Source organism: Macaca thibetana, chromosome 11, assembly GCF_024542745.1.
Source record: "Macaca thibetana thibetana isolate TM-01 chromosome 11, ASM2454274v1, whole genome shotgun sequence".
NCBI lineage: Eukaryota > Metazoa > Chordata > Mammalia > Primates > Cercopithecidae > Macaca > Macaca thibetana.
In genome coordinates, this window is record NC_065588.1 from 4996667 (window position 1) to 5010859 (window position 14193).

At 46.4% G+C, this 14193-nt stretch overlaps 1 protein-coding gene across 1 annotated transcript; it reads left to right on the top strand.

Annotated features, from left to right (window-relative positions):
- Nucleotides 1-1743: 1743 nt before the first annotated feature.
- On the top strand, nucleotides 1744-10289 carry KCNA1 (potassium voltage-gated channel subfamily A member 1). Its single transcript, XM_050747448.1, has 2 exons — nucleotides 1744-2508; nucleotides 2875-10289. The coding sequence occupies exon 2, from the start codon at nucleotides 3420-3422 to the stop codon at nucleotides 4905-4907; it is 1488 nt and encodes a 495-aa protein (XP_050603405.1). The 5' UTR covers nucleotides 1744-2508; nucleotides 2875-3419; the 3' UTR covers nucleotides 4908-10289.
- Nucleotides 10290-14193: the final 3904 nt, after the last annotated feature.

Consider the following 14193-nt stretch of genomic DNA (forward strand, 5'->3'; position numbering starts at 1 on the left):
GAGGAGGAGGAGGAGGAGGAAGAGGAGGAGGAGAATGCTGAGTTCCTAGCTCACAATTTTCTTCCAGTCCCTTGGAGGTCCAGTCCTGTAAACACATCTATCAGAGATGTCGAAGATTTCCTAATATGCCCCCCAATAAAACCCTGAATTTAGGAACCTTGGATCCCATCCAATCTGTGAATCCCTTCTAGCAAGGCAATCTCCTAATGCTGAGTTAGGGCACGTGCATTCACATGAAGCTAGGAAGATGACAATCTTAGGGACATTTAAAGAAAGGCAATGGTTTATAGGAAGAGGGAGGTACAAGACAAGGACAAAGAAAGTGGAGAATAGGGAAGCTCAGTAGTGCTGGGATATGATCAGAAAACGCTTGTCTAGTAGAGTTATCCCTGATAGGATTCTAGCAGCAGCAGCAGCAACAAAACCAAGAGACTTGATGTTACTTCAGCTGGGAGCTTCATATTTATATATCTATTTTTATTTTTAAAAATAAAAAAACTATTTATTTGCATTAGAGCAGCAGTGCAGAAAGGTAGGGATCCCTGGAGCTATTGAGATTGAAGGATATGCGTGTGGAAGGTGGGAAAAGGGCAGAGTTCAACATGGGAAGGAGGAGTATAAGAGAACTCATTGTTCATGAAAGAAAAGCTGGGGTATGGATCTGAAGGAGGGGACGGAACATACACTTTTGTTTTTCTGAAGGGAATGCTGGCGTCTGAATCTGGAGGAAGGATTTAACTAGTTCCAGACAGGGACTGTTGCACTGCCTGGGCAATCCCGCAGAGGCCCCTGCTTTCCACTAGCCACAATAGAGCGGGGAGGATGCAATCATTGGCTTTGATTAAGGAGGTGGGTGGTGTAGGCGGGAGGCAACAGTGGTGAGAAGGGTGGTCCCAAGGCCGAGGGAGGAGCCAATCAGCGGCGACTCTGGGCTCTTGCAGCCTCCTTAGAGACTCCACAGCCCTGGAAGTACCAAACTGCCGGCAGCCTTTTCTCGAGCTGCAGGCGCGGAGACTCAGCGCCTCTGGGGGCGCAGCTCCAGCCGCACTCGCAGGGCACGGCGCACGCCCCCAGCTCCTGCTGCCATGCGCCTCTGCGGGGGACCCTTTCCGAATAAATTGCAAGCTTTGAAAGTGGCCTTGTGGAGGCACTAGGCTGGGGAAAGAGGCTGCGGGAGGAGGGGCATAGGGTGGGAGGTGAGTAGGCGACTTGCTTCTCAGATTATTCCCAATTAGCACCAAGTTGGCAGACAACCCCACAAACCCACGAAGCCTTCGGTCCCCCACAAGTCACATTCTCTGTATTTCAGAATAATCGGATTGTAAGAAAACTTCAAGTCCCATCGTAGGTTAAAGAGGGACAGGCTCTTAGCACCACCGCCGCCTAGTAAAACTACATGGAACAAACCCAGGGATCTTCAACTGCACAGCTCTGCCTAAAGTCTGCAGCTCTGAGAGTCCAGCCGGCGGGGGGAAGCTGGGAGGGCCCCGCAGAGAGCAAGGGCCTTCTTGGGGGAGGAGCGGAATGGGGCGCAGAGCAGTGCGATCGAAGAGGGTTACTGTGGGACTGCACAAAAGCAAACCCATTGGAGGAGTTTTGCCAGAAACACCACCGCCTGCATTGCGTCGGACCTGACCATTTCCAATGTGAAATTCCCGGGGAAGGTCGCGAGCCGCCAGGGGCCGTGCGTGGGCGGGGCGGTGGGCCACAAGGGAAGTAGAGTTAGTGGTCGGCTTTTCTGGTAGGAGAGGAAAAAGCTGTGCTGGCAAGGGTGGGAACTGAATGACAACCCCGCTCTCTTCCAAACCACCCCCTCATATTTTCCATCCACCTCCTCGCGCCTGCCCTCCCCCCGCCCTCCCCAACCCACGCCCGGGTGGGCCAATCGCTGTTCTGTATTCCAGGCGCTTTCTCAGGTTTCTGCTGATCTTGCAGCGCCCAGAAATGGACCGAGCGGACCCGCCGCCGCACGCACCCTGCTCCACTGCGAGCTCCTGAGGGCTCCCGGCGCGCCGCGTAGCCTTGGCGAGGTCCGCGCTGGGGTGCGGCGAGCGAAGGGAACTGGAGAGCCATGTAGATCCAGGCTCTTGCCCGCCCGCCTCCTTCGGGATCGAATCAAGGGCTCCCATAGTGTTAGGAGGGGGCGAGAGTGCTGTTTATCGTCATTTGCCTCTGAGCTTCGGGAGAGAGTGATATTTTGCTTTTCCGCCCCGCATCCTCCGGAACTCCCTGCACCGGAGAGAGGACGGCGTCTCCAGGTTGCTGGCAACCGGTGAGAATGGGGGTAGGGAATGAACATTTTCGCCGTAGCTCCTCGGTAAAGCGATTGTCCAACTGAGAGGGGCGTCGGACGAGCGGACCAGGGCGGCGAGTTTGCCCGGCGCGTCTCGGATGCTGCTGCGGCGGCCGCCGCGGCTCCCGCCAGGGCACTGCAAAGGCGACCTGCCGCATTCCCACGCGGGCTCTCCGCCGACTCAGCACCGCCCCTGCGCCAAGCCGGCCGGCCAGGTAGGGGTTTCCCCAGCTCGGGGCTGCAGAAGCGGGGGTTGGGGCGACGGGGTGGGGGAGGCCGGGGGTGCGGGGATGCTGCCTGGGACCCGGAGCTTCCCCCGGCGTCTCTCGGCGCTTTTCCGATCTCTAGTTTAACGAAGTTGTAAACAGATCGGCTGTTGGGCATTGGGGAAAGTGGGATGGAAGAGCCCCAAACTTGGATTTCCGGGTGTCTGCGTGTCGTCTGTCCGTGTGTGTGTGATAGCCCTAGTAAACGTCCAGTGCTTTCCGAGCTAGAGGTCTGTGTTCTTCGGTGTCTGTAGGTCCGTCCCATCCGAATGCTTCTGATTTTCTACCCCCGTATCACTTTCTATTTCTCTGCAGCGTCCATCGATCGCCCTGGTGGGAGCTTAGAAGGCGGCAGGCGAAGAGGGGTAGGAGGGGGGAGAGCCGAGGAGAAGCAGAGGGGGTGGCAGGCGTGGGGATCTGCTGAGCCGGCACTGCACCGGGTCCTAGCAAGGCTCTCGGAGGGGAGGGGAGGCCAGGGCGACCCCCGAAGCCATGGCCCAGTCCGCTAGAACGGCACTGCGTTAAGGCACCTGGGATCAGGAAGAAATATCTAAACAACAACAACAACAACAAAAAGCCAACAAACCCCCAAATCCAAACCCGACCCTCTGCAAAAAGCGGCACCCGGCCCGCAGGCGAGGGGGATTCCAAATTGAGTACAAGGCAGGGTGGAGGGGAAGGCAGCGAGAGGCAAAGTCGCAGATCTCCCGACCTGCTCATTTTGAAGCCCCTCCCCCTGGGTGTGAGGGAGACGCGCACTCCGGTGGGGGGGCCGCTTGGGTCCCCCCCACCCCTGGTCCCTGGCTGTTTCCCACCCCGGGCTCTCTCCTGGCCTCCCACCCCCGCGCCCGGCTTTCACCATGACGGTGATGTCTGGGGAGAACGTGGACGAGGCTTCGGCCGCCCCGGGCCACCCCCAGGATGGCAGCTACCCCCGGCAGACCGACCACGACGACCACGAGTGCTGCGAGCGCGTGGTGATCAACATCTCCGGGCTGCGCTTCGAGACGCAGCTCAAGACCCTGGCGCAGTTCCCCAACACGCTGCTGGGCAACCCTAAGAAACGCATGCGCTACTTCGACCCCCTGAGGAACGAGTACTTCTTCGACCGCAACCGGCCCAGCTTCGACGCCATCCTCTACTACTACCAGTCGGGGGGCCGCCTGCGGAGGCCGGTCAACGTGCCCCTGGACATGTTCTCCGAGGAGATCAAGTTTTACGAGTTGGGCGAGGAGGCCATGGAGAAGTTCCGGGAGGACGAGGGCTTCATCAAGGAGGAGGAGCGTCCTCTACCCGAGAAGGAGTACCAGCGCCAGGTGTGGCTGCTCTTCGAGTACCCCGAGAGTTCGGGGCCCGCCAGGGTCATTGCCATCGTCTCCGTCATGGTCATCCTCATCTCCATCGTCATCTTTTGCCTGGAGACGCTCCCCGAGCTGAAGGATGACAAGGACTTCACGGGCACCGTCCACCGCATCGACAACACCACGGTCATCTACAATTCCAACATCTTCACGGACCCCTTCTTCATCGTGGAAACGCTGTGTATCATCTGGTTCTCCTTCGAGCTGGTGGTGCGCTTCTTCGCCTGCCCCAGCAAGACGGACTTCTTCAAAAACATCATGAACTTCATCGACATTGTGGCCATCATTCCTTATTTCATCACCCTGGGCACCGAGATAGCTGAGCAGGAAGGAAACCAGAAGGGCGAGCAGGCCACCTCGCTGGCCATCCTCAGGGTCATCCGCTTGGTAAGGGTTTTTAGAATCTTCAAGCTCTCCCGCCACTCTAAGGGCCTCCAGATCCTGGGCCAGACCCTCAAAGCTAGTATGAGAGAGCTAGGGCTGCTCATCTTTTTCCTCTTCATCGGCGTCATCCTGTTTTCTAGTGCAGTGTACTTTGCCGAGGCGGAAGAAGCTGAGTCGCACTTCTCCAGTATCCCCGATGCTTTCTGGTGGGCGGTGGTGTCCATGACCACTGTAGGATACGGTGACATGTACCCTGTGACAATTGGAGGCAAGATCGTGGGCTCCTTGTGTGCCATCGCTGGTGTGCTGACAATTGCCCTGCCCGTACCTGTCATTGTGTCCAATTTCAACTATTTCTACCACCGAGAAACTGAGGGGGAAGAGCAGGCTCAGTTGCTCCACGTCAGTTCCCCTAACTTAGCCTCTGACAGTGACCTCAGTCGCCGCAGTTCCTCTACTATGAGCAAGTCTGAGTACATGGAGATCGAAGAGGATATGAATAATAGCATAGCCCATTATAGACAGGTCAATATCAGAACTGGCAATTGCACCACAGCTAACCAAAACTGCGTTAATAAGAGCAAGCTACTGACCGATGTTTAAAAAACAAAAGCAAGCAAACAAAAAAGCCCCACTTAGCAGCTCAAAAGACTTAAAAAACAAAACAGAAAAACCTGGTGACTCATGTCACGCTTTGTAGATACTTTACTAAGTAGACTTCGAATGCTCTATTTAACTGTCAATGCATTGTTGCATTGAGGATTTTGGGGGTGGTGAACCAGAAGCTTTCAAGATCCATGACAATAAACTATTTTCCTTTTATTAAAAAATGGGAAAAGAGAGAGTATTTTCTAAAACTGGCTTAAAAAGATTAGTCCATGAACTAGTCTAGGTAAAACAATAATCATATGCTTCCCCAAACTGAAACATTTTTAATGCTTTGGTTTCTTTAACTTTTTTAAAAACTCAAAACAAGATGATCGCTTAGAAATATAAAATTAAAATTTGCATGGGACTCCAGTAAAAAATCTTTGCAAACTGCATAGCACATTGAAGACAGTGCATCAGATGTATTATATGTAACATGATAGACCAGCCAAAATGGACAATGAATAGATATTTTTATTTCGATCAACTGAACTGCATATTACAAGGTGAAAAAAGAAAACTCCAATTACTTAAGACTGGTTCACAAAGCACCTTATAAATTGGATACTGGTCCTGATCTGTAGGGATTTCCTCCTGGGCCCATTCTCTTTCTAATCCAGATTGTTCTCTAAGAAAAAGATAACTGAATTAAATTAATTGATTCATCTGCAGTGCTGCTAAATTTTCTCAACTGCAGATGAGCCAAATACAGGTCTTTTCTCACCAGGCCTGCACTCCGACCCCTGGCTTTCAGAACTGGATGTAAAACCTTAGCCTCCTTATTGCAAGAGAGCACAAATGAAGTTAAATGTAAGCATGTTTGAATCTGATACAATTTACTTTATAATCGCATGCTGAGAAGTTAGCCCAGACAATAGGGGATAAGCTTAAGTTGAAATCGATTCTTCTAAAAATAGATCCTTTTTCATTTGCATTCACCAAAAGTGCACTCCTCCATTTATTAACTATTTTATTAGTAAATACAGTACTGTATTTAAGTGCATATGTTAGTCAGATGGGAACAATAACTTTTTGGAGCTCAAAGCATGTTCTCTCATTCAGCATTATGGCCTATTTGACTAAGATGTACCTTGAATTAATTAATGCATGATTTCAGTAATAAAAATTTAAAAAGTAATAAAAATTACAAGTCTGTGGGATGAAAGGCCCAATAGAAATTATGGGGGGTGGGGGTGGGGGCACTCAGTCAATTTTCCTGCCTTTGCTCAGGGAAATACCAGGTTTTTTGTGCAGGTATAGGCGGAGAGAGGACCAATATGCCCATCCCTTAAAGGGAAGCCATGTGAAAAACTAAATAAATCATCAAGGTATATATAGCAACACCTAAGAACAAGTATTCTTTCTAGCTGAAGACAAACACAAGCAACACAAACAAACAAACAAACAAACAAAAAAAGGTGCAATACTGCATGTTTTTTGGTGCATTCTTAGGATGTAAATGAAAATGTTTCTCTATTGTATGCATCCAAAGCAGAGCTGATTTTTTTTCTTTGCAGTCATTATTTGAAGTCTGCAGAGACTTCAGCCCTCCCCTTGAGGCTCCCTGAAGAAACTAAACCAATTGATTTAATAGTTGCTTAGTGCCTTTATCCTGTACCCACAGTGAATTGCAGAAAGTGCCTCCTTGACACAGCTGAGAAGTTAGGTAACAAAAGTGGGGAAGGGTTGGGGCACAGACCTTTTGCTTTTTCTTTTTCCATTCTCGCTCTCTCATTTCACCACTGTGAGAAGACCACACCACCCTAAACCCTGGAGAGGAGAGTCCCAGGAGGGTGCTGTCTCTCTGGCCATCTACTAGCATTGGTCCCTTTGACAGCCTGACGCTGGATGTGAACTGAGACCCATCTTTGAAGTGGACGTGAACTGTGAACTTGTTTTTTCCTCTTCTCCACCAGAAGCCAAGATAAACTTTTTGGGAATTTGTTTCCTATCGAGGGCCACTTTGGACACACAAGGCTTCCTCAGGTCCAGTGTAGTGCTCCTGGCACCTTTCCTTATTCTTTCTCTGTTAGTAACAGCACTTTGCAAATCTCTCTGATGGTCCAATCTTTTCGGGCATTGTTGTGGATGTGGGAACACTCAGTTCATAATAACCTTTCCTAGGCCTTCCCTCCCGGTCTACCCCTTTCAGATATTTCCTATGACGCTCCTATGACCTTCCCACCTGGCAGTCACTTCACAGGCTGAACATCTAACTTCTGCTTCCCCAGTCGCTCAGCCCAGAGAATGGTGGGGACCCTGTTCCTGGCTGGAAGACAGCCACGGAACACAGACCTCTGGAGCTTGGCAGCTGTCCACCCGTGGAGAGGTACTCACAGCCTTTTTAAGGACCCTGAGGTGGGGAATCTTCATTCTGCGCTTAGCATGTGGCTGCCTGTTACCTGACATTCGGGCCCAGCTTCTTCCGAAAATCTGTTCTGTTTCTCCCACCCCTTTCCCCCATCCTGTCCTAGAACTAGCAGTGAGGCAGTCACCCTAGAAACTCGAGTTACACCCATTCTGGCTAACTCGATTAAAAGAAAGAACATGGATATCTTTTTTTCCTATGTGACTTCTGTGAATCTGTGAGATGAACACAACACACATCGTGGAAGATGAGGGGCCAAGAACTGCACGGCATTTGACTACAGGGCATTAAACCCTCCCATGTGATGTCTCCTTCTCGTCTGAACCTTAACTCATTCTGGTGATTCCTTTCCTACTTGCTTAAAAATCCCCAATTAGGAAAAAAAATGCCAACCTCCTGCCAGTCCTGGGGCTATCTTGATCTTTCATTTCAACGTTGAGGTCTAGTGCACACAGAACTTGAAACACCGCACTCTGTCAACAGCAATAATCCACTCGGTACTGTGGGATGGATGGGTTAATGGATGAGAAAATGGCACCAAGACTGACTTTGGGTACTTGGTATGCTTACCATGGTTACACCCTGGAGTGGTTGATTCTTCTGCATGTGATATAGAAAAAAGTGCTGCATGCGGTGAACCTGTCAGCCTGGGACTGGGGATGAGTTGTTGTTATGAGTTTGGGGTGCTGTGAGGAAAATGAATGCTGCTTAGCTCATCTGTAGGTCATTGCAATGAATTCAGTAAGAATGGAGTACAGGGATTATCTGTGTAGCATAGGCATGCGATGTTTGACCAAGCTCTTACCCCTCACACTGTAATGTGTTGAAATGTCTTTGTAGACCTGAAGGTGCACTTAACAAAACTGCCTATTAAGGGATAACTATTTTTTGGTTTACTTATTCTTATTTATTTTAGCAGGCTCTTTACCTTTTCTTCCCCTTCCTAGGCATGGAGCTCTAACAGCTCATGTCCTGACTATGTGTTTTCTCTAGGAGAAGACTGTTGATGTGCTGATAGCCATAACTCCTCTCTTCCAGTCTATTGGGGCCCTAGTTCAATAGGGTGGCATTGGAAGGGTTGGTCACAGCAGGGCTGTTAGCCATCCCAGAATCTCTGAAGTGGTTAACTCACCTGAAGTGATCTGAATCAGAGAGACCAAAGACATTCATTTCCTCTGTCCTCAGATTTCTAGAAGACAAATTCCAGCCAGGAAAACTTTCTGTTTTTGCATCTCCCTTTTCCCACTTGTGCACAACTCCCCTTGCACTCCCTGGAGACTTGAGTTCTGATTTTCAGTTATATCAGTTCGTTGGGAGTGTGTTCGTGGGTGAGCCTTGCAAAATCAGATATACCAAGAGCAAGTCCTTCTCCCGGATTCCGGCCAGTGGGCAGTCATTTCCCTGAAATGGAATTGTAGGGCAGGTTTAGATTCCACCATGGTGGACCTGAAGCACAGGTGGTGTCACAGTCTTGATTCGCTTGAGAATTAAAAACATACATGTAAATGGCAAATGAGGAATACATTTTTTTTTAAAGTAGAAATTTGGTTGAGCCTATAAAGGGCCTTCTTCACATTATGTATAGTTACACATTTTTCAAATGAGTTACCATCTAAAAGTCAATAAAAATAGTTTCCTAGCCCTCTCATTTAATATAGGAGACCTCAAAACACATGCTTTTAAAAATTTTTACATTTTAATTCTTAGTTTGGTAGATTGGATTGAAAGAAAGGAGAAAGAACATTAGCAGAAGGCACTTTCCCATTTTCTTCCAGGAATGACTTATTCCTGGGGTGGTGAGAATTGGTGGGTGGTAACCATCCATAGTATAAAATTGTTAGAAAGAATATAAACTGCCAAACAAGCATGTTATCTTCAGGCTTTTCCAAGCAAGAATGGAGTCTTTTGATGTTTATGTTCATTTTAAGAAGACAAACAAACTAAAATTTTAAGACCAGACGCAACCCAAGTTGAATTGTGATCTCAGGAGGTGACCTCTCATCCACCATGTGGCATATTACTACTTGTATTTGTATCATGGAATTTCAGGGTATATGTGAACATGTCTAGTATGACTCAGGTAAACCTTAAAAGAATGTATGTTACTTACCATTTTTGTAAAGAAGCAAACAGGAGCTGAATTGTTAACCAAAACTGTTCCATTACCTTGGGTCACTGTGCAAACTAATTCAGGGTATAGATGTAAAGTTTAGAAGCCTTGGGATTAAATGCCAGCCTCTTTGCTCAGGCAAAATGACCCTGGGCTTTCTTGGGAAGTCCAGCATGTATGTAAGGGGTGAGGCCCTGCTGACCTCAGGGCTATTAGCTTTAAGGAGATTAACCCTAGTCACAGTGATTTTCATTTAGGAGCTAACTAGGAGTTTACTTTTTGTGATGTGAAACTTCAAAGAGTATAGAAAACTTTTGTACCACAATCAAAGAAGAAGAAGAAATGGTGTATGGAATGAAAACAAAACAAAACAAGAAATCTCTTGTAAAATATTCCAGGTCAAAGTTGTCTCCTCTCCAAACCTTGCAGAAGCACCTTTCTTCTCTTCAGCGCACTGTTTTGGGACTGTTTATGCATCAGATGTAAGTAGACAACATGGACTCCATGTGACATGCCTCTAATAGTAAAGATAAAGTATTACTGAGGTGAAAAATAAAAATGACTAGTATTAATTGAAAGTGCACCATCAGGACAACAAACCATTTAAGCTGAAAAAGCGCTATTTTATTTCTTCAGTTTGCCAGTTGCTTCACCTTGAGTTAAGGACATGTCTCATCTTCACCTACTGTGCATTTTCCCTTCTCTAACTGTGTAATATGTCAGGTCAAGGACATTGAATGTTATGAATTGAGAACCTAATTGATGCGCATAGTTTTCATCTATGCAATTTTACTTGCTTCTGTCACTTTATGATCTGTTCATATTTGGCATCAATTAAAGATAATTTTTAAGGATCTTATCAAGGAATATCTTGACTGGTTATTTGTCTCTTGTTTAACTGGTCTTTTGGGGGCCCTTTTCTTCCACCTTCTTCTGTGGGGTCTCTCTAAATAGTGGGATGAATACAAGATCAGATCATGAAACAGCCGTGTTGCCTTTGGCCCACACGGTCTGTTTCTGCTGTCCAAGGACATACCCTGGGGTTACGTTTTGAGGATAAATTCAGTTTGGTTTCAGGTAAGATCCCAAGTGAAGACCATTGGAATTTGGCCTGTGGAAGTTAGAGTGGAAGGAGGATCAAGTTTTTAAAATAAAAGAAGAAATGAGGCTCAGGGGAGCAAAGTCATTGGTTATATTCACTTAAGTTGTTTTGATTTGAAACAATTTTTTATGTACAGTCTGAGAAGCTTTGCAGGCAAGATAACTGCGTGTGTGTGTGTGTGAGAGAGAGAGAGAGACAGAGACACGACTGTGTGTGTGTGTGTGTGTGTGTGTGTGTAACAGTGTTGTGGTCTGGAATCAACTGACTGGATAGTTGCAGTGCGGTGTTAGGAGTGATTTTGATGTGGAAAAATAACGTGGTCACTATCTATTCTTTACATAGGCTTTTTCCATGTAGTTCTACATGTGGTTCACATTTCTTTCTTCCTGTTGTTTTTGGTTTTTTTTTTTTTTTAAATGACTCGTTCGTGCGTTTTCTTTTGAATCTTCCTAAGATTTAGATCTTCTCTTTTCCTCCTTGTGAATATCACATTTTCTACACATTCTTTTATGTCAGAGCAAACAGGCGGAGGTGCTCTTGACAGGGGTCTGTTACATGCTAACTGCACTGGGTGGCTGGTGCATCATGGTAGAAGAGTATTGCACTGTGATAGGTTCATGTTACAAGATTTGCAGATTAATCTTTCTTTTGCTGTAGAAGTTGCCACTGAAAGTAGACTACAAACCTGGGCAGGCTGACCATTATTTTTCTGTTGTGGTCAAGAAACATGCCAGGCTAAGCTCTGACAGAGAAGGTAAGAAGACAGCCCAAGACACACCAACAGCAGTGGATGTTTCTCAAAGCTCAGCCTTAGAATGGTCTTCTTGAAGCAGAAACAGATAGAACTAGGTAGCTGCTAGGAATAGGGCTGCAACTGGAAGCTTTGTTGTTGACAAAGCTTTAAAAAGAAGTCAGGTCAGTTTAAAGGGGGGAGAACAGAGAGCAGATGTGATCTGAAGTCAGCGACTCTGCCACTGGGTGGGAAACTGCCTGACGCAGTCAGTCCTGATTTCTGGATTCTGACCAGGTTTGAGTGTGGAGGGAGGGCCAGCCCTAAGGCTGGTGGCAAAGTACTGAGTGGATAAGACACAGCATGGCAGGCAGTATACCTGGAAAAGAGCCCTTTGAACCAGTTTGAAAACAGACAATTTACGACATCTTATTTAATTAATTAAATCTAAGATACCATTACTTGTAAGATGCAGTGTTATCTGACATATTTGTAAGAAAGAGAGAACACCAACAATTATGACCTGCCATTGCATTGATTCATCCCAATTTTACAGATGTAAAAAGGTAAAAAGAGGAATCTTCAAATTGATACGCTATAGTGATTCTAGTATTTCCCTCCCCCGTTTTTATTTCTTGGTGTGATTAAGTGTTCGAATTCTGGTCCCTTAAATTTGGCAGTTTTGTGCAGATGTGAACCCTGAATAGAACCGTCAGATCTTATTTTAACTATATTTTTATCCCTCAGTATTTTTCTTGGCCCTGTCCCTGACTTAGGCTTTGTGCTAGGCATTGGAGGTGTGTTAGTTGACAGAGCAATGTACTCTACAGATCCTCTGCCCAGCAAAGGACTTAGACTTAATTGTGATCTACGGAATGAGGCTGGTCTTGTGTTATTCCCTCTCTCTCCCTAGAAAAGCACTCCATTGGAGGTGTGTTAGTTGACAGAGCAATGTACTCTACAGATCCTCTGCCCAGCAAAGGACTTAGACTTAATTGTGATCTACGGAATGAGGCTGGTCTTGTGTTATTCCCTCTCTCTCCCTAGAAAAGCACTCCCTCTATCATCAGATGTTCAGAATCGTCAGCGGCCCTTTGCTTTCAAAGTTCAAAGCAGCTGGGCACGTTCATTCCCAGGAAGGTGCTAACAGCAACACTTCCAGTCTGGATAGCTATCTTTGCAGTTTTCAAACCCTTTCCACGTTAGTTAGATTGCTTTCTTCTACTTGGTGAATTAGGTTGGGCTGATATTGCTGTCTTCATTTTATAGGCACAGGGATCTGCCCCCAAGATTGCTGGGCAGATGAAGCAGGCCTGGGTTTATTGATGATTCTTTGGGCCAGTGTCTGGCACACAGTAGGGGCTCTGAATGTTTACTGAACTGATCAAATGTTGGAAAGTGTAATGTCACATGGTAAAAACAAACCAATGGATTTCGTGTAGGCATTTAGCCTTTTTGAGCCTTTAAATTGCCCTTTTTTGTTTTGTTTTGTTTTTGAGATGGAATCTCACTCTGTTGCCCAGGCTGCAGTACAGTGGTGCGATCTTGGCTCACTGCAACCTCTGCCTCCCAGGTTCAAGTGATTCTCCTGCCTTAGCCTCCCAAGCAGCTGGGGTTACAGGCGCGTGCCACCACACCCTGCTAAATTTTTGTGTTTTTCTAGAGGCAAGGTTTCACCATGTTTACCAGTCTGGTCTCGAACTCCTGGCCTCAAGCAATCTGCCCACCTCGGCCTCTTGCAGTGCTGGGATTACAGGCGTGAGCCACCTTGCCTGGCCTAAATTGCTCATTTCTAAAATACAACTATAATAGCTCATAAGGTTGTGTGGATTAAATGAGATCATATAGGTCCACATGTTTGGCGAATTCTAATGAGTTTTATCAATGTGAGATGTTAATAGATATGTTGTTAGTTACAAGGACAAAGGAAAGAGCAGGAGGAGGCCACTGCGTCATTCCTCTCTAGAGAGGGAGCCACATTTTAAAGGAAGACTCCAGGGAGATCAGGCGCCTAATTCAAAGGATGTCTTGTATGATGGCGGATCTGAAGACTTGGGGCTGAGGTTTTTTCAGTAGGAACTTCAGTTCATCCTGCACATAGTGTCAGGCATACAGCAGCCTCCCAGGACCCTCAGCCACTATGTCTAGTCTTGTTCCTCCCTTGCCCGGTGGTATTAATACTATTTCACATCTTCAGACCCCCAATGGGAAGGTTAAGCTGTGCCATGCAATACGCTGAGGAACAAGAAGGGCTCTTCAACAATTACATCACTTCTGATCGCCTCATTTCTCCTATGTGCAAAATGTTGTCTGATTTGATATTTTTTCTTCCACCTGTGAATATTGAAAAATCAAGCAAGATGCTTGGGAAGGGTTCTGATATGCTTGTCTGAGGGTCATTTTATAAATATAAAAATTTATTATAAACTGTCCTAGCTAAAAATAAAACAATGCTCACAAGAATATATGAGTCAATATAGTCTTTTCCTGAATAGCACATACGACACAGATGCTTATAAACATTTATAATTATAATATCTCTCTAGTGGTCTAGCTCTTCCTTCTTAAAACTGACTGGATTTAAACAGCAGTCAACTTTTGCCTGCATTTCTTTAGGAACTTCATTGGAATTAAAGTAAGGAGTTAGAATCAATCTGTTAGAATCTTGGGTTCACAAAAACATTTCTCTAGAGGATAATATTCAGGGGCTAGATTGAATTCTTTAAATCTTAATCATTTTTTAAAATAGATTTTATGCAGTATGTTCATGTGTGCTAACATATTCTCATGTCTCAAGCGTTGAGCATTAAATACACTGTAGGAATGTTTCCAGATAAACGAATTCCAGTTGAAATTTATTTTTTTCAGAATTGAAATCAGAGGATGATCCATGAGTAGGGACTAAGTTTAGAATAATTACGTTTTTGGGCT

Coding starts and splice junctions, on each gene's coding strand:
- KCNA1 (XM_050747448.1), top strand. CDS start 3,420: ATGACGGTGATGTCTGGGGAGAACGTGGACGAGGCTTCGGCCGCCCCG.